Source organism: Psammomys obesus, unplaced genomic scaffold, assembly GCF_907164565.1.
Source record: "Psammomys obesus unplaced genomic scaffold, mPsaObe1.curated_primary_1811, whole genome shotgun sequence".
NCBI classification, from domain to species: Eukaryota; Metazoa; Chordata; class Mammalia; order Rodentia; family Muridae; genus Psammomys; species Psammomys obesus.
In genome coordinates this window covers 6,530,746-6,555,183 of record NW_026587759.1, presented here as the reverse complement: position 1 = coordinate 6,555,183, position 24,438 = coordinate 6,530,746, and the positions used below count along the sequence as shown (strand labels likewise).

The window sequence follows — 24,438 nt, the reverse complement described above, 5'->3', positions numbered from 1 at the left end:
ATATATATATATATATATATATATATATATATATATATATATATATACATATACAGAATGTCTGGCTGTAAGCCTTTAGTACACTGGGCATAAATCCTGATTTTACACTGTCTCCTGAACAGTATTGTTCACTCCATTCTAAAGAAAATTGGTATTCTAACCCCTTTCCACACCTAAGCAGGATGATAAAGTATTGAAACACATACACACAGAGCAGGGAGAGAAGTAATGTTTGAACATACAAGAGTAGCTATTTGTAGCACACTGACAAAAATACAATACAGACAGGAGAAATTAATATATATGTATATATGCTTTATCAAACCCTTTTCCCTAGTTTGTATGAATAGTCCTAGCTATGTCACTCTGTAACACATGTATTTTTTTCTGTGATAGTCTTCCTTTTTCTTTCCTGTTTGTTTTTTCCTTTCTACTTTTTCACCAATACATTTTTATTCCCTCTTGAAACACAATATCGATGCTAATATTAATTTATTCTAACTGAACCTATTCCATCTGTAGTTTGTAATTTCACTATATTTTCAGTTGAATTGTTATACATTAGTAACTCTTGCTAATTAAAAATATTTCTTTTCTAATATCACCAACATTATTTTTTATTTCCTTAAACATCTTTTCACTACTTACAATACCTACACATGGAAAATTATATAACCCAGTCTTCAAATTCTATGCAAGACAGTGGCTTTAAATATAGTTCTGATGAAATTTATGTCAAAATATATTCATTTACTCTATCTCTGTTTTATCAGATTCAGAAGGCTTGAGTGCCCAGATTATCATAGATGCCAATGACGGTGCTCAAGGTGTCATTGAATGGCAACGTAGCAGGTAAACTAAAGGCTGTGTGAGCTACTACCTTAGGTTCAGATTAAGTTGTTTCTTCACAACTACGAAATAGAAGTTATGAGAGAAAACTGAGCCTATGTCTTTATTCCAGGTTTGAAGTGAATGAAACTAGTGGCATTGTAACATTGGTAGCCCAGAGGAGCAGAGAGGCCCTTGGCCAGGTGTCCTTGTTTATGTATGCCCAGAATCTAGAAGCCCAGATGGGGCTGGATTATATCTGCTCTCCACAGGTAAGGCTCTACATAGCTATGACAGCCACTTACAATCACTGGTCCTCGAGAGTGGACTGATATAGGTCTTTCCTGGATAAATTAATCTCAATAACTACTGTGTAAGCTACTCCAGAGTGAGACCTGGCAGGTAATTTCTGTATTATATAGTTCTCTCTGCTGAAATAAGCAATTGAATTAAGTTTTTATTCCAAATATCACTTCAAATTTACTACTTTCGGAGTATTTAATTCTGTAGAATACTAGATCATGCATTAAAAAGGTTAATCAATAGATTTTCCCCAGATTGTTTCTATGCTTTTTTTGGTCTTAATTTACAGAAATGTTTCAAGACCTTGAAATACTTTTAAAAAATCTTGTGTTTCCATCCCTTTCATTTTTTTTCTTTTTTCTTTTTTTCATTTGGATACCATTTATTTATTTTTTCTTTATTAATTACACTATACAATCCCTCCCTTCCTCCACCCTCTGCATGCATGCCCCTCCCAAGTCCACTGATAGGGGAGGACTTCTTTTCCTTCCTTCTGATCCTAGTCAATTAGCTTTCATCAGGAGTGGCTGTATTGTCTTCTTCTGTGGCCTGGTAATACTGCTTCCCCCTCAGGGGAAGGTAATTAAAGAGCAGGCCAATCAATTCATGTCAGAGACAGTCCCTTTTCCTATTACGATGGAACCCACTTGGATACTGAACTGCCATGGGCTACATCTATGCAGGGGTCTTAGGTTATCTCCATGCATAGGCCTTGGTTGGAATATCAGTCTCAGGAAAGACCCCTGTGCTCAGATATTTTGGTTCTGTTGCTCTCCTTGTGGAGTTCCTGTCTTCTCCAGATCTTAGTGTTTCCCACTTCTTTCCTAAGATTCCCTGCACTCTGCCCAAAGGTTGCCCATAAGTCTCAGCATCTGCTTTGATAGTCTGCAGGGAGAAAAGAGGTAACAAGTCAGGAGCCTGACACAGGGGACCTCTGAAAAGCTCTGCCCTGCAGACTATCCCCTTCATTTCTTAACCATCTATTTGCTTTCTTCTACTCTGTAAGCTTTACTTGAAATATTTTCAGTTTAAAATTAAACAAAAAGAGATCATGTCAAAATTTAAGCTCCCTGAAGCTAGAGTTTCAGGAGGTTACAAGATGCATGATGAAAGTTCTGGGAACCCAGCTTTGGTGCTCTGAAAGAGCAGCAAATGCTTTTAATTGCTGAACCATCTCCCAGCCCCCAAAATAGCTTATTTTCTACATTATCAGTTTTACAGTTGCTTTCTAGACCTTTTATGAAAACTCAGAGTGAATTTAAATTTATGGCTTTTTCTTTTATCAATTTTTTTTATCAGATTCTTCATTTTGCTGATGGAGAAAGGTATAAACATGTGGATGTTATGATTCTGGATGATGACATTCCAGAGGGAGATGAAACATTTCAGTTGATATTAACAAACCCTTCTCCTGGACTAGAGCTGGGGAAAAGTACAATAGGTAATTATCACTCATTTCCCACAGTCTTCCTTTTGCTATCCTGGCTTTAGCAGTGTGCAGCCAAGAGGATGAGCCTTTTCCTTGCCTCATAAGAGAAGGGCTCTTAAGCTCTGCATTTCTAAGTTCTCATGCCAGTGGTAATGAGTCTGTGTGTCTGTGTGTGTGAAAACAGCAAGGTCAGAGTAGGCTGATGCTAAAAGTAGTATTAAGTGATATTTCACAGTTACTATAGTTTTATTCAATGTGTAAAAGTCTTTCCTCAGAATTTGAGTTCTGGTGTGGTTTTATACTTAATAATGACAAAAATCATGACCATGGTTTTTCCAGTGTTGCTTCAGTGCCATGGAATTTATGTATAGACGAGGGGTACTGAAGTCTCAGATACAGCATGAGAGTTTTCATTCTTTAGTTAGAATAGTTTGCTATTGTTTTTAAGGGCACCCGATATGACTGTGGGTTAAGCTTTCCGATGACTCTAAGCAATGGCAAAACAATAACGACAGAGCAAACGCCGTGGATGTACTGAGTTCCACAGAAGAAAAGATTTGCTTGTGCATTTGTTATAATTTTTTATTCTCTGAACATTTCATACAGATTTACAGTGAAATGTGATTATATCCACCCACATTTTCCCACCTCAGCTCCCTTGGATTCCACCTTCCCCAATAGGTTCCTCTCCCAACTTCATACTGTCACCTTCTTTTTCTTCCTCTTTCTTCTGGTCGTCATCATTGTCCCCCTCCTCCTCTTCCCCTCTGCTTTTTGATAATCTACCAAGTACAGTTAGTATCACCAGTATGCGCATGGGTGTGGGACTATCCACAGGCCCATGGGATCTACTAGTAGCTAAACCCAGAGGAAACTGATTCTCTGCCTAGCTTCTCGTCGTTGCCAGTAGCTCCCCTGTAAAGGATAGGCACTCTCAACTTTCTGACAGGATCTCATCTGGCTTGATTTTGAGCAAATATTGTGCACATAACCCAGCTGCTGCTAGTGGGTGCAGCAGCCAACATGTTCAGAAGACAGTGTTGGATGGTTCTTCTCTCCTTGGCTCCTCCATTCTTTCTGCTTCCTCATTTGTGATGTTCCCTGAGCCTTGGCGGGGTTTGGGAGGGAGCTTTGATAAAGAGGTCACGTTTCAGGGTGAGCATTCATAGCCTTAGAAGAGGTTTTGAAAAGTTACTTCTGGGTGAGAAAGTAGCTCATGGGTACCGTGGCCGCCTAACATGCACAAGCCCTGGCTTTGGCCCCAGCACCGCATGTATGGCGTGCTGGTGCAGGCCTGGAATCCCAGTATTCAGGGGGCAGAGCAGGAAGGTTATGAGCTCAGGGCCAAACTCAGACTATACATAAAGGGCCAGGCAGCATGAACTTCACGAGACTCTGTTTTTGACCAACGGCAGATTCTCTATGAAGGAGCATGCTTAGCACTGCACAGGCCCACAGGAGCTAGACTGAATTTTCCCAGAGTCCTAGCCACGTACTCAAGAATGAAATAAAAAGTCACACATATTGTGTGTAGTCAGGAAGCTTTTTACGAAAGCAAAGCAATGGAACAGATCAGAAATACAGTGTTAAGCTTGACATCTGGTCACATGTAGGAGGGTACTCAGGTCCTGGTTATTGGTCTTTTTATGTGCTTTAGGAGAAGGAAGAGCTTGGTTGCTCAGTGAGAGCAGCTTTTTGCGTAACTAACAGATTAAATCATGCGGTCAGTTTTGTACTGTGCGTATCCCTTCTCGTAATGCATCTGATTTCTGTCATATCCATGCTCAGTTACACATAGACATACGATGTTAAACAGGGCATTCTCTGTTAAAGTTCAATTCAGGACATAATTTTGCCTTATTGTACATGCACCCACCATAATCTTAAGCTTAATAATTACATCTAGTAACATTATGTTTTGAATTCACTGTTCCCATTTGTTTTGGGGAAGTGCAGTGAACTTTACTGACAGTACGTGAGAATTGGGATCCTAACCCCCTGCTTCCGGGGATTCTGGGATGGATATGTAAGAGGAGATGCTCAGTGTGTTGGAACTAAGCGGAGGCAGATACTTCCCGGTAGCTGAAGGCCTCAGTCTTCCTTCCCTGTTCTTGCTGGGTGTATGCTTCAGGGCTCCATTCTCCTGACAGGCTATTTTCACCATGAGGTCAACCACCATGTTAGTGGATCCAAATTCATTGTCTTAGCAGTAAGTGAGCTTGGCAGAGTGTTCATCGACAGCAAAGCTATTGTAAAGGGTAGAAGACCAAATGTCACTGTTAAGGTTCCAGGAGACAACCTGATCCTCTATAGCCCAGGATTACCACTAGGGACCTGTGACATCTGTTATATTACTTTGTTGATATTATTGTATTTGACAGCTTTCTCTAAGGCAGCTGGTCACATTCACAACAGACACACCGAGGGTGGAACAGGGAAGGCTGTTCTGTAAATGTCCCACTCATCTCTGGAATTACCTGGCCTATGTCCAAGTGGACACTAGGATGCTCTTCTGGGCAGTCCAGAGGCATGACATTGCAGTTCTCCTGAGGTGCCAGCCACAGGCCTTTGGGCTGCAGTGATGACATGGTCTACAGTCATGAGTCCCTACGTGGTGGTGAGGCTGTCATGGAAAGGGTAGAGGCGTGGGTCTAAGCCCTTGGTGGTCAGGGGCCTTGCTGACATTTTGAGTAAATTTTCATACGTCTCATGGCCACGTCCATTGCAAACATGCAGGCTCAGCAGGGGGGCAGAGATGGTGATCCTTCAGCTTCACCCTTCAAGGTGGCCCCAGCCTTATCCGTGGTTGTGAATTACCAATAGATTCCACTATGTTTTCGACGCAAGTATCACCCTCTTTGATGCAGATGTGATCTCACTCATGCAAGATAGAGGAAGCCTTAAGTAACAGAAGGTTCCTGTACTCAGCCTCGGCTGTGGAAGACAGTTTTGGTGGAATCATACTGGGTGTAGATGTTTTGGTTGAGGTCAGCAAAGGGGTCATTAATGGCAACAGTATGCACTTTGCCTGATCTTAAGGCAGTCCTGGTGAGCAGGTACCCAGACCACCAAATCCGTTCACTCCAACCTTTATCATCTTATGTCAGGGATGAGGCTGACCGCCGGAGATGTGGCCTGGAAGTGTGGAGCTGTCCAGGAAGATCAGAAGGCTCCGTTGTTAGACTTTTAAATCTTCTGCGGGTGGACTTTTTATGTGTCAAATTCATTATATTTTCTTTTATTATACATTTTTAAAATATCAGTATTTTTGTTATTTTTTTAAATTCTATTTGCTTTCTCTCAAAACAATGTACATTATTTTTACTATGTTTTTCTGAAATTTTCATAATTTTGAATTGTATGTGATCATTTTTAGCATAGAATGAAATTATTTACTGATAATGATAATATATGAGACAAGAATATAAATTTATTTTTATTCTATAATTTATAAACAACTACTCTAATTTCTAAAATGTGCTTTCACTGGCTGTTAATCTTCAGTATAAAATTTATTTTTATCTATGTGTCCTAGTTTATTTTGTTTCTCTGATAAACACTATGACTAGAGTACACCAGGGTGGAAAGGGTTAATTTTAGCTAAATAGGTTCATCAGGAGCAGAAGACCAGGCAAGAACTCAAGAAAAGAACCTGGAGGCAGGAACTAAGGCAAAAAGGCCATGGAAGAATGATGTTTAATATCTTGCTCTCTGTGGCTTTCTTTCTTTTCTTTTTTTTTTTTTTTTTGGATTTTTAAAAATTCTTTATTAATTACACTTTATTCACTTTGTATCCTTCCCTGTGGTTCCCTCCCTCCTCCCATCCCAATCCCTCCCTTCCTCCACCCTCTGCATGCATGCTCCTCCCCAAGTCCACTGATAGGGGAGGACTTCTTTTCCTTCCTTCTGATCTTAGTCAATTAGGTCTCATCAGGAGTGGCTGCATTGTCTTCTTCTGTGGCCTGGTAATACTGCTTTCCCCTCAGGGGGAGGTAATTAAAGAGCAGGCCAATCAGTTCATGTCAGAGACAGTCCCTGTTCCTATTACAATGGAACCCACTTGGATACTGAACTGCCATGGGCTACATCTATGCAGGGGTCTTAGGTTATCTCCATGCATAGGCCTTGGTTGGAATATCAGTCTCAGGAAAGACCCCTGTGCTCAGATATTTTGGTTCTGTTGCTCTCCTTGTGGAGTTCCTGTCCTCTCCAGATCTTAGTGTTTCCCACTTCTTTTCTAAGATTCCCTGCACTCTACTCAAAGGTTGCCCATAAGTCTCAACATCTACATTGATAGTCTGCAGGGCAGAGCCTTTCAGAGGTCCTCTGTGTCAGGCTCCTGACTTGTTCACTGTTTTCTCCTTCTGATGTCCATCCTCTTTGTCTTTCTGGATAGGAATTGAGCATTTTAGCAAGACTAAACTCTGCGGCTTTCTTAGGTTGTTTTTTTTTTTTTTTTTTTTTTTTTTTTTTTTTTTTTTTTTTTTTCTTTTTTTTTTTTTTTTTTTTTTTTTTTTTTTTTTTTTTTTTTTTTTTTAATGTAAGCCTGGACTCTTCTCTACTGCCACCACATGAGCCATCCTTAGAGAAAATTCCCCACAGGCTTGCACTGATGCTGGCCTCAGAGGGCGGGGGAGGGGAGAGAGCCACTGCTGCAGGAATTCGAGCTACTGTATAAAGGGACCTAAGAGTGGGTCAAGGGAGACAAGGTGGCCACAGACAGCAGGTTGTGCCTTTCTTTGTGTCCATCTTTCTTGTGTTTTCACATTAATTTCTGTGCTGTCTGTTTCGAGTGAGATCCCTTTACTGTTATATTTTCACACAATGATTGTTTAATATAGGGCTCTCTGTGGCTTGCTCAGCTTTCTTTCTTTCTTTTTTTTTTTTTTTTTATGTAAGCCATGACCACTATCTACTCCCACATTAGTCATTGTTCAAGAAAATTCCCCACAGGCTTGCCTGCTAGTTCTGTCATGGGCTGATGTTGTCCTCAGAGGGGGCGGGGAAGGGGATATGTAAATACATATATCACATTATAATATATAGTGGATATAACAGCTATATAATGCTATCTATGTACACACACACACCACCTGATATATAAAGATGTTATGATAATGCTTAAGTCTGTATGTCTAAGCTGGCAAGATGGCTCAGCATATAAAGGTGTTTGCCACCAAGCCTGATGACCTGAGTTTGATCCCTGGGATTTACACGGCAGATCTCTACAAACTGTCTTCTGACTTCCACATATACACACACTGTGATATGGGTGCTCTCCTCACAGATAAATGAATGTGATTGTAAGAGTACTAAACATCATGGCTTCCACCACAGCTCTGCTCCCTTCCAGCTTTTGAATGTCTGTGGAGTATCTGTGTACACTGTGTCACAGTCTGTAAGATGGGAATAGTAAAAGGTGTCCCTTATAGGGCTATAGTGAGAACTGAATCAATACCGATTACACAGTCAGTATAAAGTCATTGCCTTTCTCCAGTCTTCAATTCCTGCTTGGACATTTTTGCTTCAACAGCTTTGATTACTGTCCTTGCGAATGACGATGGCCCTGGAGTTCTGTTCTTTAACAACAGTGAGCACATTTTTCTCAGAGAACCGACCTCTCTCTACATGCAAGAGAGCGTGGCGGTGTTAGTCATCGCACGAGAGCCTGCACGAGGCCTGTTTGGAACCGTGGCTGTTCAGTTTGCCCTGACAGAAGTCAATTCTACAGCTGAATCTAAGGACCTGCTTCCTTCCAAAGGCTTTATCGTTCTAGAGGAAGGTGTTCGATCCAAGGTACAGTGTGAATCTTTACTACCTTTAATGAGAACAAACATTGTCTTTAGTATTTAAAATAATTTTCCCTCAGAAGTGGGCCCTATGATTTCAAAAAACGAAACAAGAAAATCTTCCTAAATGACAGAGTGAAAGGCACTAGTGTGCGGCCAGCATTACAGCATTATAACATGTTTGCAGATGTCAAGTGGGGAAATTCCTGGGAATATGGTAGAGGAATGTGCAAGGATTAGATTGTGCCATTAGAGTTTCGAAATTTAAAATAATTTTCAGTTTTTCGTTATACTGTCTTTAAGAAAATAAGTTAAAAGAAACTTCCATCATTGGGCTTTCATTGTTGTCTGCTGAACAAACATGACTGCTTGCTAAGGACTGCTGATACAAGAGCAGGAGGAGCTTAGTAAGAAAACGATAATTTATTATGAACGCTGTCCATAATAAAAATAAAGTAAAGCAGACCTTCTAACTTTCCTTTTCTATATTCTAACTTTTTTTTGTTTTGGAATTCAATTTTATTATTTATTATTTTATTTTTATTAACTTCTCATTTCTATTTACTTTACTTTTATATATATGACTATTTGACCATGTATATATGTGTGTACCACACGTGTGCTTGGTGCGTGTGGAGGTCAGAAGGAGTGCATTGGTTCCTTTGGAAATGAAGTTACAGACAGGTGTGAGCTGCCATGTGGGTGCTGGGAAGTGAACCCAGGTCCTTTGGAAGAAAAGCCAGTGCTCTTACTCAAGAGCCATCTCTCCAGTCTCTCAACTTTATGTCTGAGATACAGTTAACAGGATCTGGTTACATTATCTTACACATTTCAAAGCTAGCAAGCCACTAGAGTACTGTGCTTACGGTGACTGGACAGCTGCAGTCACCTAACGTCTGGGGAATGCTCCTGTTTCCTGCTGTGGGCTGGACCCAGGACCTTGGGAATGCCAGGCAGATGGACCTCAGTCCCCTTATGTCATGTAAACTGCAGCATGTTTTCCATGTTCAGTATTTTTATATTCTTGAAAATCTAAAACATTTAATTGATTTGTTTAAATTTTTACTTCAATTTTGAAATAATATGAAAGTTTAAAGCATAAGTGTTTCATAAATTTGCTAGCACTTTATTTTTTATTTTTATTTTCTTCTTTTGGAAAGAAAAAAAATTTAATATTTAAAAATTTAATATTTTAAAATTACTTTTTTATTTTGACTTTTCCTTGAGAATTTTCTTATAGTTTTAAGATGCTTTGATATGTTCACTAGGAAAATTAATTGTTAGAACAAATGAAATAATTTTTGAACAAACCTAACTGTGCCCACATTTAATTTTAAAATATAAGATGTGTGGTACACAGTCCCTAAGCATTTGGCGAATGACTTTAAAGATACGTATCTGCACATGTAGCCACCACTCAGAGTAAGAATGTTCTAATAACTGCCGTTCAGAAGCTTCTCTTTTTGTCCTTTCCCCTTTCCAGAGGAAGTGTTTATCCCGCTTACGACGCAGGGCTCGTCTTGCCCTGTATGGAGGGGAGGTTTCATCAGCTGCAGTTTGCTGTCTCTCACACAGCATCCTGGAGCATGGGAACGCATCTACCGCAGGTGGCTCTCTCTACCCAGCTGCATTCCGTGGCCGAGACCACAGCCCTTTCACTCTGCTGCTGGCAAGCATTTGCATGGGTTCTAGCCTGACATAGATTCTAGACAGTCATTTCCAGTTTGGAATGAGGTTAAGAAATTATGCAGCCCAGATAAGGCAAAAGTGTCCCGTATGTCACAGAAATAGGCACATGAGTTTCTTCAGACACTGGAGGAGCAGCAGACCACAGGGCTGACAGTCCCCAAGGTAGGAACTTGAGACAGTTGTAGTCATCGCATGATGGGGATCAAGTATAAACGGAACTCATGTTTCAAAACATACGTTGTCAAATGTTTAGTACATTTCTCCATGTGTCTTTCAGAAATGACCACATTCTCTTAACTGTACTTTTTCATTTTGTTGTCAGGCCCTGCGGATCTCTGCCATATTAGACACAGAACCAGAAATGGATGAGCATTTTGTCTGCACCCTGTTTAATCCAACTGGAGGTGCCAGGCTGGGGGCCCAGGTTCAAACCTTGATAACAGTTTTGCAAAATCAGGCCCCTTTGGGACTATTCGGTATCTCTGCTGTTGAGAATAGGTATGTGTTATTTATAAAACATTAGCATTGTGAAACGAAATAGCTAATACTTTTGAACTGAAAACACATAGAAGGAAATTAATATCTGGTTATTTTTAAAATGTCTGGATATGATATATTTATATTTTATTTCTTAAAATAATTAAGGGATCAAACTATATTAATAGGCTAAACATTTCCTACTTCATTTATTTCTTATCAGATATCTGACAATATTGTTTGACTATATACTGTGAAGTGACAGATATTTAATCATTGTTACGATAACATAATTGGAATGTCGTATTCATATCTTTTATTAAAAAATTTCTATAAGTGAATACTTTTGAATACTAGAGTCTAGTCTCTCCAGTGTACACAATTTGTACACTTGAGTGTATGATTTTTGAAGTATATGAAATGATATGCTGGCAGTGTGATATATATTTTATATTTAGAAATTGTAATTTTTTGCTCTCCAAAATCCTTTTGTTTTTTTGTTTGTTTGTTTGTTGTAGTGCTACCTCTATAGACGTTGAGGAATCCAACAGGAGTGTGTACCTCAGTGTGTCACGTATGAACGGCCTTGATTCGGCTGTGAGTGTGCAGTGGGAGACAGTGTCTGAAACAGCTTTTGGCATGAGTACGTTTAGTTTTTCCCTGAATTGTGTGTTCCGCGTGTGTTTTCAACAGAACAGGTACTGACTCTCCGATTATAGTCATAGTATTTATTGTGCGTTTATCATGCACTAGTCTTGGAACTCAGCTCACAGAGCTTAGAATTTAGGCATTGCCAGAAATAAATATAGGAAATAAAAATAATTTTGCATTACAAATGGTAGTATATGCTTTAAAGGGGAAATTGGAAGTAGTGAAAATATAAGTGAGAGCTGCAGAGTTGGCTCTACAGTTAAGATTACTTGATTCTCTTCCAGAGGATCCGAATTCTGTTCCCAGCAATCATGTCAGGAGGCTTACAACTGCCTCTAACTCCAGATTCAGGGGATCTGACACCTTCTTCTGACCTCTGCCGGCACCTATACACATGCCATATAATCAAACACACACACACACACACACACACACACACACACACACACACACACATAAAATAAAAAATACTAGGTGAGTACTTCTGAGGAGAATCAAAGTGTAAATTAAGACTGACTGATGAATGGGGATGGGGTGAAAGGACTGGACTGGAAGACACTGGGGACAACAGTGAGGGGCTGGCAGTGCTGGGGACAGAGTCAAAAACTGACACACAAGAGAAACTATCAAATGGACAGTGGACAGAGAAGTAAGAGAGAATGCTAACCTTGATTAGTTAGGAAAGCCAGATCGTTAAAGACCTTGAAAAATATTTCTGGCCATGTTCATCCTGGGTTTAATGAAAAGTCTTTCAGTGGCTTTGGCATGAGTAAGAGTGGTGTGTGTGGTATGACCATGTTTATATTTTATAGATATTGTTCATAGTGTCATGTACGGAATTGTTTGCATAGAGGAGAACGGGTGCAGAGGATAAGCAAGGAGGCAGCAGGTTAGGTAGCCTAGACCAAGTGATGGATTGGCTGATGGTGGGTGAGATGCTGTGGCTGACTCCAGGTTTCTAGCTTGAGTTAAATGGAAGTTCAAGCTTTCATCTAAGACATTATGAAAGAAGTATTATTTGATACAGAGAGAGGACTATGTGTGTTTTGGAACGTGTTGTAGTTGAGTTAGCATTGAGAAGATACTCCTCTGGATTAAATGGAAATTTTCTGATGGATGATGATTTGGAAGCTTTGGCATATTATATTGAGACTCGAGAATTGAAAGACTAAAAAGAGAGACTGTAGTTAGATTGGGGACAGGCATGCACACTGCACTCTGTAAAGGCTTATATTGAGTGGCTAGGGATGGGGACATGACCAAAGAAAGGAGATTTGAAATGCTTGTGAGAAACCCAGGAAAATGCAAGATTGCTTCCAAAGGCAAAAGAGTATGAGAATTGAGGAGATGCTGTGTGTGCCTCTTCAGGTGGAAGTTCAGTAAGATGAAAACCCAATCATTTCAGTTACTAAGGTGGCACTCATTCATGAGCATAGTGAAGGCTATTTGTTTAGGGGCCAGGAACTGAAGAATACACTGAGTGGAGGTCAAATAAGAGAGACTTTAAGTACTTAAAAGGACTAGGGTCTAGAGGAAATATTGCTGAACATTGAGAAGTCCTACGTGAGCATTGAAAGTTACTGGCACTTGCTTCACGGTTGATGGAAAAGGTCTAGGAAATCAAGAAAGACTGAAAATTAGGAGGAGAGACAGAAGTAGAGATACTGCCTAGAAGACAGGAGACCAATATCCATGTACATACATATGTCATATACGTGACAAGATATATGAAGAGAAAGCCTTGGTTTCCCACTAAGCCTGTTCTTGCTACAGCTCTTAGACGTAGGCCCGAGAATGGTCGATCCGGAGAGGCCCTTGTTTAATCTTCATTCACCGCCTTCGTGCGTCACAGGACAGAGGATTTCTCTGTCTGTCGCTTTTCCTCATGACTCTTACTGAAAAGGCTGAGGAACTTTCTGAACATTTGGAGATGAGAATGTAGTGTGTGCTTTTAGGAAAGAAAGTCTCCAGTGGATACTGCCTCTGGGTATTGACACTGTGTCTTCTTGAACTAAAAATCTAGCTATTCAGTAATTTACATAAGTTACAGGTTTTGTTATTCTTATTCTATTATGTTCACATAATTAGCTAAAGTTTAAAAATATCTTACTTTGGAAAACAGTCATGACATACATGATAAAACTTTTTAAATAACGATTCATCATAAATTAGCATTTTCTCTTTTAGTGTTTTTAAATACAGAATTTTAGAACATGTAAAATTTATAAGTCCTCTAAGTCACTTGAAGTCAGTGAGTCTACATAGATATTATAGAATAGAAACTGAAAAGCTGTTGGATGGGCAGACATCAAAAATATGAGATTAAGTTTTATAATACCATTAGCATGTTTCTGTAAAACATACTTTTTTATATTCAAGTTTCAGCAGTCTTTTGTTAATATTTCTGGAAGCTGACAGAAGTCATTTTAGCATGTTTCTCTTAGAATTTAGTTTTGAATACACTTGGGAAAGATTGCAGGCTATAGATAAAAGTGTTATTACTACTTTTAAAAAAATGAATACGTTTAGTTACTGTTTCCAAGCTTTCTAGTGTTTCTCTTTTACGCACACACATGCGCACACGCATCATCATCTTTGTAGCACACTCACTAGTTTCACCATTTAAATGATCCCAAGTGAGATAAGGTTCAGATGCAAGTATATACATATATATTTATTTTATTGTTTTAGGGGGAACAGATGTTGTCTTTTCCATATTTCAAAGCTTTTTTGACAAGAAAGCAAGTGGCTGGTGTTTCTTTACTGTCGGAGATTCAGTTTATGGCATAATGTTAAGAAAATCGTCATCAGTTGTCTACCGATGGCAAGGGACATTCATTCCAGTTGAGGTAAACATCCCTTCTCGCTTCGTGGTACCCCAAATTTGTATGTGAACAGTTTGATACCACATTCATTACTAATATCATTTTGTTTTCTAGGACTTAAACATAGAAAGTCCTGTGACTTGTGAGGCCTTTAGTATTGGTGTTTCCCCCTATCTTGTGATTACTCACGGGGAAAGAAATGGAGAAAAGCCTTCTGTTAACAGTGTGTACACGTTCACTTCTGGATTCAAATTATTCCTGGTAATTTTTTTTTCATTTCTCTGTAGATTGATATACATTGTAGCAAGTATTTTAATTCAAGGTTTTTGTCTCCAAGTGAAACTTCAGAATGTATCACTGCGAAATAAATACATTTTCAAATCTTAAGCCAGGTACTAAAATATGCCATTACTGCATTCATTTGCTTCCATCATTAAAGACTTTCAAATGTTTATTTCCACTCTTTTGCAGGTACAGACAATCATTATATCAGAAAGTCGCCAAGTAAGACATTTCACCTCAGACAGTGAAGACTATTTCATCATTGCAAGTCAAAGAAATGATTCTGAGTTAACTCAGGTGTGATTCTCTCAGAGTGAACCTTTCCCACTAAAACATGCTAATTAAAATCTGTTCCTACATGGTCTATAGGATGTAGTACATATAGTAAAAATGCCATTATTTGATGGTGATGGTGTGGAATGATACCAATTCGTCATAGTCAGTTCTTGAAGACTTGGGTTAAGTTATTAGAGTTTCTTCAGGAGACAGAACAAATCTGATAATAACGTGAGCATTTGATTAGGGTCTGGTTCAGTTGCACAAACAAGGGAGAAAAAATCACAGCTCAGCAGATGGTATCGGGAAAGTGTTAGGATTGGCATTGCCAAGTGGGCATTTTGATAGCACACCACATTTCTCACTGCGCTGGTGTAGTTCATCTTGTAATCTCGATGCTTAATGCTGTTTCTTTGTCACTCTGGCATCTATAGGTGCTTCTTACCTCTTTATTTTCAGCTAATGGCTCTCCTGCAGCAAAAGCTTCCAGAAGGAAGCTTACTACCTTTTACAACACTTGAAAACCAGCACCATGCCCCCTTTCCTCTTACGGGCCGTGTCTGTGGAAGCCTGTCCTCTCACATCAATGCTGTTCTTGGCTTCAGAAGCTCTCCATGCTGGCATTTCTCTTTTGTGGGGAATTTTACAGAGAGCATAATGTTCATGCACTGCCCAGCTTAGAAAGAAAACCTCTCAGCTGTGATTCTTTCTCTCTACTGTATGAAGAAATCTCTTCTTACTTGATCTGAGTTCCATGACAACTTGACAGAATCTAGATATGGTTAGAATCTCGATATGACTGTAAGGGTTCTCTAGATCAGGTTACTTGAGGTGGGCAGGCCCACCTTCACTCTAGCAGCACCATTCCATAGGCTGGAATTTTGGAGAAAACAGAAAAGTGAAAGTGAGCTGAGCATGTTGTCTCCCCATCTTCTGGACCCAGAGTGACCAGCTGCCTCAGTTCCCACCGCCATGCCTTCCCCACTATGACAGAGTGTACCTGAAACTGTGAGCCAAATAAACACTACCTGTGGGTGATTTTGTCAGAATACTTTATCCTAAAACAAGTAGGTAATACGATATTTCGAGCATAGCAGTGGTGAACGGCCTGGCAGGTCTTCTGGGATGTGTGTATCTTCACTGTGATTGCATATGGCAATCAGCATGGCCTCAAACTTGAAACATCTTTTCTCTTGCACAGATCTGTATTCTCTTTCTTTTTACTCTCACCATCTTTCCCTCTCCTCCCTTGCACTCTCTTTCCCTTTACTTTCCCTCCCTGCCTCTGTTCCTCCCTCTTTTTTTCCCCTTCCCCTACTTACAGTCCCATCCTTCCCAGACATTTGCTGTCATTTCCCACTTCCTTTCTAAACTGAGGTGTGGTGGAGTTCTCTAGAATTCAACATTTATTTTTTTCTTTTTTTCTTTCTCTGTCCTTGGGTAATTTTGTATGTTTGCGGTTTGACATACAAGCTGTAGGCCATGTCTTCCAAATTACACCTGAAGCCTTTCCTCTGTATTCTAGACTTCAGTGACTGTTAATGTTATTTTTACAAAACTGTGTTTGTTTCTCAGTTTCTCTCTTGACCCAGCTATCACACAAAATATTTGCTTAATAATAAGCTTCATAACATAATATTGAGCAGTTATTATTCTATTCTTAAGTGTTTAACCTAATCTAGTTGCCTCCCAGTGTATATTCCAGAGATACTCACACTTTGTAGCTTTCTTTGCTGAGCTCTCTCTTCTGGTTCCTCCTGGACATCTGCCCATGGCTGAATCCCCTACTTCCTCCTCTAACTTCTCTTCCCCTGGCTGGCAGGAAGTCCAGGACTATCATTTCCCCTGCTCAGTGATTGGCTGTAAACTGCTTTATTGGCATACCAGAGGACAACTGGGAGCAGTATTTACAAAACATTGAGACAGGAACAAGGATTGCAACCAGATATCGGGTACAGAAATCAGTATTTGAATTACACAATAACCTTATTTCTACATGTGTCTATTTCTTTCCGAGCACACACCTATATTTTATACATATAATACGTGATATCTTGGCCTGAACTTAAATTTTCTTCATTCGACTTGTTTCATTGTTCCTTTATGTTAGGCAATAGCAGAGTCATAAAGTAGAATTATTGAAGGGTAATTACGGGATATCTTCTGCCTAATTATAGTTTTAATTTTTTGTATCTGTTTATCACTAAGTGCTTATTTGAACATCTCATATTAAGAACACAGGCACATCTGCCCACTTCTTACCAACACCCCCCTGCAAGGTACCCCCTCATCGTTTCTCGCTGAGTCAGAACAGCATTGCAGCCCATATCTAGAATTGTCTGACCTCTGCAGATTCATTCTCTGCTGAGTATCTGCATTTGCCTTTTTAACAACACTGGTTTCTTTTAATCCTCATCTTAAAACTGCTCAGCAACTTCCAATTACTCTTACAAAAATTTCAAAATTTTTATATAGACTGTACGTTATATAGTATTGTCATCTATCCTCATTTTTCCAAGGTATTGCTACACCGTTGCTACTTTGTTGCTTTGATACAATCATTTCTTACCTGTTTTACTGTCTCAGAGACCCATATTTGAACTATAAATTATGTCATCACCCCAAGGGAAGGCACTGTCTTACCTTTCCAATCTCTAATTCCCTTAACGTTCTTTTAAGTTATATTAATCTTTGCCTAGAACAAGACAAGCGTTCTGTCTTAGGAGCCAGCCAACATCTAACTTGACATCCTAAGGATATCCACATTCTGTACTCTGTCATCCTGTCATTTTTAGTACTGTCTCAGTGTGCCATCTTTCTTTATTCACTTATTGATGGCATAATTATCCTTTCTTAATAATTGATGGGACCTTACAAGAAAAAAAAACAAAAAAAACGCTTTGTCCATTGCCACTGGACTAACACTTGACTGAAAGTCCCAGCTTTTGCCTAAGTATTACAACTCTTTGTAAAAGTGACCAGGATGTAGGATAAACCAGGTAAATCATGAACTGTCTTCTTCTAAAGTTCACTCTGTGGAAACTCACCCTGAAACTGTATATACATTGCTACCATGAGGACAGAAAATAAGATTGCTACCTTAGGGTGAAAATGTCTCTGTGTTCCATGGTTTGAGATGCTGCTGAAGACATGGAGGCATCAAAGATTTTGGACTTTTATACTCAGCTCAATTCCTTTCTATTTTTGGTTTTCTACTTCCATTACCTCTCCATAGATTTTATACTGATTTCTTCTCAAATAACTGATTCCTTCTTAAATAAATAAATGGATAAGATTCATTACTTTTCTTTAATAATCCTACCCTCCCAACTAAACAGAAAGCTCCAGGAGGGTGGTACATAGTCCTGCTAATTAGTCACAGGTGCTGAATTCCTGGTGGTAAGGGGTTTCTGTTTGGACTTTCCCTACAGGTCTTCAGATGGAACGGAAGTAACTTTGCCTCACATCAGACATTGCCTGTCCGAGGTGTGCTGGGCATGGCTTTGTTCAGAAGAGGAGGCTCTATCTTCTTAGCCATTTCCCAGGCTAATGTCACACGAAGCACCCTTATATTCACATGGTCTGGTAGTCAGTTTATTAACTTTCAAGAAGTGTCGGTCAGTGGGATAGCACAAGTTGAGGCATTGTCTTCAGGAGATGATGTGTACTTATTTTTTGCCAAAAATGCTTTTCTAGGTGAGAAAATACAGTGTTTGTAATGTATGAGCGGGCGCTACCCAAACCATCTGGCATTATGTTGCATGAGTAGCTGCTACTAACACCATCAGATTGTATGTTTTAGGTGAAATGTTTTCTTTTTTTGATGATCCATAAGCTTTCTTGATTGAAAGTGCTAATGCCAGTTAGAAAAGGAAGAAGAGAAAACATTGTACCTGTGATCCTGTGTTGTGCTGAACTATCATTTTAAACTCATATTCCTAGAAAATGAGGAGTAGACAGGAAATGTGGAAAGTGTATAAAGATTCTATATTCAGTCTTCCAATAGTTATAATTTTGTGTGACTGTGATTGGAGCATCATGAGAAATTTATAGAACCAATAATGTCTAGCAAAGTTTTATAAAACTGAATCAAAATACAGTCTGCATAAAAATATAATTTCTTCTGGTTATTTCAGCTTCAAAGATGAAATGTCAACAATTGTCAACAATGAAACATTTTATTCCTTTAAAAAAATTTAATGATTATTTTTATTTTTTGTACATTGGTATTTTGCCTGCATGTATGTCTGTATGAGGGTGTCAGACCCTCCAAAGCGAAGTTACAGAAGAAGCAGTGAGCTACCACGTGGATGCTGGGAATTGAACCCAGGTCCTCTGGAAGAGCAGCAAGAGCTCTTAACCACTGAGCCAGCTCTTCATCCTGGAAACATTTTATTCTTTGGTGTGGTTTAGTGTGTGTGTGTGTGTGACTCAGGTGACGGACTATGTCTTCTGATGTGTCTTAGCTGTGTGTCTGCTTCATGTGATAAAAACAGAAAGGGACTGCAGTATTCCTTACCAAATTGAATTCTGGAAATAGATGTTTTCTGTGCAAATTGTTTTAATTGAATTTAAATTAGTTCTACTATGCAGTTTTGTCATTTTCTTTGTACCACTTGTTGCTTTTCATTTCTTAATCATAGGAAATCAGAAGTCAATTGACATTTTTATCTGGGAGTTGGGACAGTCATCTTTCAGATATTTCCAGTCCCTGGACTTTGCTGAGGTTAACAGCATCCGTTCCTTCACACCAGCTTCTGGAATAGGTATGGACTTTTCAGCTGCTAGCTGGTCTTACCTGCAGTATGAGGAGACAGATTGATTCCAGTCAAACGGCATGCTCTCAGAGATTATTTCGGTTGGTGTATAACATCAGAACCTTGCAATAGTCTATCCTGAAGAGCAAGAGTTTAAAAAAGAGTGATGTTTCTGAGACAGTTTGGACATCACAGGTTATTTTAGTGACTCGGGACTCTTAACAACTCCTGGTTCATACTCTAAGCATGACTAAGGTAGATATCCTTAAGATATTTCAGATACTCATTTATAGGCAGGTATTAGCCTTATAAGACATGTCCTCTGAAAGGCTCCACCCAGTAGGGGATCGAAGCAGATGCTAAGACTCACAGCCAAACTTTGGGCACAGTGCAGGGAGTTGTAGAAAAGAGTAAAGGGAATAGAAGGACCCAGGGGGACAGGAACTCCATAAGAAAACCAACAGAGCCAACAAATCTGGGCCCAGAGGGCCTACTAAGACTGATGCAACAATCAAGGAGACCATGCATGGAGAGGACCTAGACATCTGTCTCAGATGTAGACCATAGGCAACTCAGTCTCCATATGGGTTTTCCTAGTAAGGGAAGTAGGGGCTGTCTTTGACGTGGCCTCTGTTGCCTGCTCTTTGATCACTTTCCCTGTGGTAGTGGGGGCTTGCCAGGCCACAAAGATAGAGAATGCAGGCAGTCCTGATGAGACTTGATAGGATTGGCTCAGATAGTATGAAAGGAGGCTGTTCCCTTTATGTGGAATAGGGGAGGGGAATAGAGGAGGGGAATAAGGGAGGGAGGGAGGCACTGGGAGGAGACAAGGGAGGATGCTACAATCCAGATGCAAAGTGAATAAATTATAAAACATAATTTAACTTTAAAAAAAGGCATTTTAGAGGCACATGCTGGCTAAAACCCTTCTTTAAGAATGTGGTCCTGCTTTGATATAATAAATATGAATGAAAAGTCCTGCAGCTACTAAAAGAAAGTCCTGAGACCAGCTAAAAGAAAGTCCTGACATGGAAGGGATCTTGGATATGTGAAAGCTTTTGTGTACAGCAACAAGCATTCATGAGGACTTCTGACAATTTAAGTGTGGGAATCACAACTTTAATACCTTAGAAATTATGAGGCTGTTGGAACTGAGAAAGGCTGAAGGAAAAATGCATTTATTGGAAGCAGCCGCCAGCTTGGCTCAGGTTGGCTACAGTTTGAGGCAACATTAAAGCATTGCAGGTGGTTAGGTGTGGCATCGAGTCAGGAGAAAGCCAGGGGTTTAGATGCTTGGGGAGAGGTGAAGCTGCACACTTAAGACATATAGGGCAAATGATAAGAGACTAGAAAAATTAACACAAATCTACAGGAGTCTGTGTTTTTTTTTTTTTTTTGTCTGCTTCTCTTGTACTTCAGGTTTTCAAATGGATGTACTGTCTACTCAAGTTACTTACTGATATTCACGATAGTTGCCTAATGAATGTTTTAAAGGAAGAAGTGCACAACATAGATGAGCTGTTAGTTGAAGTTATAGAATTCCTTTTAAAGATATTAAAAATATATGTAATAGGTGCACTTTCTAGAAGAATTCAGAAAAAAATTTCTGCCAGAGGTTTTTATGAAAAACTCATTGTGGGGTTGCTCTGTTTCTTTTGTTTCTGTGACTTGAAGTTGTAGAGACATGAAAAGACTGTAAGAAATTACTTAGAATAGCTATTATAAAGTCCTGAAAGCTGAAAGTATGCATTAAAGAATGTTCAAAGGATTTTTTATTTTGTATATGTCAAATATTTTATTAAAAATGATAAATTGGAGCCAGGAGCGTGGGTTCATATATTTATCCTCTGGTTAGTTCTATGACTGATTTCTGAAAATGAAGAAGAAAAATGAACAGAACAACTATTGCAAGAATATGGAGACTTGCCACTTCCTTCTTTCTTGGCTCCTTTATTGGTTAGTTGATTGTTTTAAGGTGGCAATCACAGTGGTGAAGCCTGTGGCAACAAAGGCTACTCAAAGCACCTGTAGTCTCTTCCTTGCAAAACTGTAGTATGCAGTAGGTGAAAGACGTGTGTGTGTGTGTGTGTGTGTGTGTGTGTGTGTACACGTGTGACAAATAAGATTATAGCTACACCAGGCAATTTCCAGGAAACAATTGAATAAAATATAGGTCAGAAAACTTGAGTTGATTTATGACGTACCTACAAAGCTTTCCTCAGTAATCATGGGACTAAGAATTATGGGTTAAAAAGGAGTCAAAGAGTTGATCAGGAGATGGGCTCTAGGCAAAGGAAACACACCGTACAAAGAGATAGTGGGAGTGCGCATGCGCTTTCTGGAAACAACCAGAAAGAACCCAGGGCAGTGCGAGCACAGGCAGTGAGGGAGTAGTGGGAAGATGTATGGACAAAGCATGCTTAATTAAGTCAATTAAATGGGGAATCAAAGGATTTTGGTCTATTATAGCTCCCTTTGTGGGAAACTGATGGAGGAAGGGAGGGAGAGAGGAAAGGGAGACAGGCACTGGGAGACATGGGGACAGAGAGATTCTTTTGTTGACTAGTTTAAAAGGGTAGCATTTTTTCTTTTTTCTTTTTTTTTTGGAATGTCTGTAATTTACAAAGCTTTGTGCAAAATATTTGGCCACTTAAAGATTCTGATATGCTGTTAATATTTTCGATCTTTACCTTTCTGCAATTCTTGGGGTTTGTTTGTTTTTTGATTTTCGAGACAAGGTTTCTCTGTGTAACCTTGACTGTCCTGGACTGGCTTTATAGTTCAGACTAGCCTCCAACTCACAGAGATCGTCCTGCCTCTGCCTCCCTGAGTCCTAGGATTACAGGCGTGAGCCACTGTGCGCAGCTTATACAGTTCTTAGTAACATGCAGCAGTACCTAAATTAGTTACCCGAATTGATACGGTAATAGCAGCTAAGCTACAGTAATGACCAGGAGCTTTTGGTGAGTGAGAGCCAGGATGCTGGCTTTCTCACTGTAACCTGTGGGCTAGCATATCAGAAGGTTGTCAACCTTTCCAGATTTGTGTTATTTTAATGGCCACTCAGTCCTCCTCAACAGCCTTCTGCTCCAGAGAATGCCAGACAAGATGAGAGCCTGCACACTTTTCTCCACAGTTCCCCAGGCTCACTCTGTTTATGTCTGAAGAGCGTGGAGTGCTATAGTTAGTATTTGAAGCCACCGCTCTCCTACCCTGTGTAGCTGCAAATGCATACTACTGCTGTGAATGGAAAACACGGGTCCTGGCAACATCAGAGGTGGCCTGGCAGAGCATACTCAGAGTGTCATGAGTTTGTTCATATTCTTTGGATTAATTAAGTATCTTGAATAATTTGCTAAGTGAAAATAACGATTTTATTTCTACTTAATACTGAAAATTTCAAATGTTAAGCAATGAATTCTCAGTCTACAGGAAATCTTAGATATATTTAAGAAGAGCTATAGCGATTAGTATTTATTTACTAAAATTAGAAACTTGTTCAGGTGAGATGGGCCAGTGAGCAGAGGCTCTTGCTACGAAACCTTACTGTCAGAGTTTCACCTTAGAAGCCATGCACCGTAAAGATAGCCAGCTCCCAAGAGCTGTGCTCAGACCTCCACTGGCACATGCGGAAACACTGTCATGTACAAAAGTAAATAAAAAAGTAAAACTTTAAAAAATTACAGACTTGAATACTATGTGGTAGGTCATTTAGCCATGCAATGCCCTGATCAGAGTAGGCTGATTTAGAACTTTTGTTTACAACCAACAGCTGCTGGTTGCAAATGTCAGTGATGGTGACTAAAGAAGAAATTATTAAAGTAAAACAGTTGGTGGTGAGAGTGTGAGTTTTGGTTTTATGTAAGTTTGTGTAAGTTTTATGTAAGTTTAGAGACGGACAGTAAAGAATACAAAGTCCATTTTTGTTTCATTATCCTGTGACTTTTCTTCCCTTGAACAGATAATGGGTGCAGTGTCAAGCTGAGCTGGTCAGTGCGCTACACTCAGCAATCACTTAGATCCTAATGTTTCAAAGACAGAATCAGATTTGCTACAGTCTAGTAATCGGAGTGTGTGGCTTTGAGAGTTGGAAGGGGTTTGCTTCAGAGCTGTGAAGAGAGCTCCTGTGGGCCCACGACGCTTCACTCCTGTTCTTCTCTTCTCCTTGCAGTCCATACTCTTCTAGCTGGCCAAGGAAGGTCTGCTCTTCACTGCTGGAACTCGGCGCGCAATGAGTTCTCTTTTGTTCTGGAAGCGCCCGCTGCTCAGGATGCGGCTTTTGTTACTGTGAAGTCCCTTAATTCAAGCAAGACTTTAATTGCCTTAATGGGAACTACTCACTCGCATTTATATGAGCTGACCTACATTTCCAGCCAGTCTGACTTTATTCCTAGGTAGGTTCAACATTGTATGTTTTTTAACCTAAACACAGCTTTGTATGGCACCAAATGCCTCCTTCTCATTGATTGAGTGATGGCTTTACTACAATGTAAGGATCATTAATAAGCCAGAAATCTCTGTTCGTTGTCCATATTTTAATACCTACTCTACCGAGTTAACCAGTAGTATATGAATATTTTGTATGAAAAGTTTACTTATGAAATGTTGTGATGCTTGTAAGACATCAGTATTATCAGCGTGATAAGAATTTGGGACTGATGTACCATGTATATCATTCAGTGGTCACCACTGAGTTATTTTATGTGTGCTTCTCATGCTAGTTTAGGTGAACTGATATTTGAACCTGGTGACAAAGAAGCAATAATAGCAGTAAACATCCTTGATGATACAGTGCCAGAAGAAAAAGAATCCTTCAGAGTTCAGCTTAAAAATCCAAAAGGAGGAGCAGAGATTGGCATTAACAGTCATGTGAGAGTAACTGTTCTTTCTAATGATGATGCCTATGGAATTATCGCCTTTGCCCAGGTAAAAGGACCTAAGATTCTACACTTCCATCAGAGTTGGTATACTGATGAGTTAGTTTCAATAAGCTTTCAAGGAGTCTTCAGTCTTTGTTCCTTCCCTTGCCTCTGCTTCACTTCTTACCCTATTGTCTACAGAGAATGCTATTGACATTACAATAGGCTTAGCCACTAGATTCCCTGGGACACTGTGTCCCTGTTTGTTTTTGT

At 39.6% G+C, this 24,438-nt stretch overlaps 1 protein-coding gene across 1 annotated transcript in view; it reads left to right on the top strand.

Annotated features, from left to right (window-relative positions):
• Adgrv1 (adhesion G protein-coupled receptor V1) overlaps window positions 1-24,438 on the top strand; it is a 520,333-nt gene that overhangs the window by 94,613 nt on the left and 401,282 nt on the right. Inside the window, exons 38-50 of the mRNA XM_055604066.1 lie at window positions 774-852; window positions 962-1,100; window positions 2,431-2,572; window positions 8,094-8,356; window positions 10,361-10,536; window positions 11,034-11,158; window positions 13,858-14,015; window positions 14,106-14,252; window positions 14,463-14,570; window positions 17,981-18,245; window positions 19,193-19,315; window positions 23,478-23,700; window positions 24,028-24,232. Coding sequence (XP_055460041.1) covers window positions 774-852; window positions 962-1,100; window positions 2,431-2,572; window positions 8,094-8,356; window positions 10,361-10,536; window positions 11,034-11,158; window positions 13,858-14,015; window positions 14,106-14,252; window positions 14,463-14,570; window positions 17,981-18,245; window positions 19,193-19,315; window positions 23,478-23,700; window positions 24,028-24,232 — 2,153 coding nt within the window. The remainder of the gene's footprint in view (window positions 1-773; window positions 853-961; window positions 1,101-2,430; window positions 2,573-8,093; window positions 8,357-10,360; window positions 10,537-11,033; window positions 11,159-13,857; window positions 14,016-14,105; window positions 14,253-14,462; window positions 14,571-17,980; window positions 18,246-19,192; window positions 19,316-23,477; window positions 23,701-24,027; window positions 24,233-24,438) is intronic.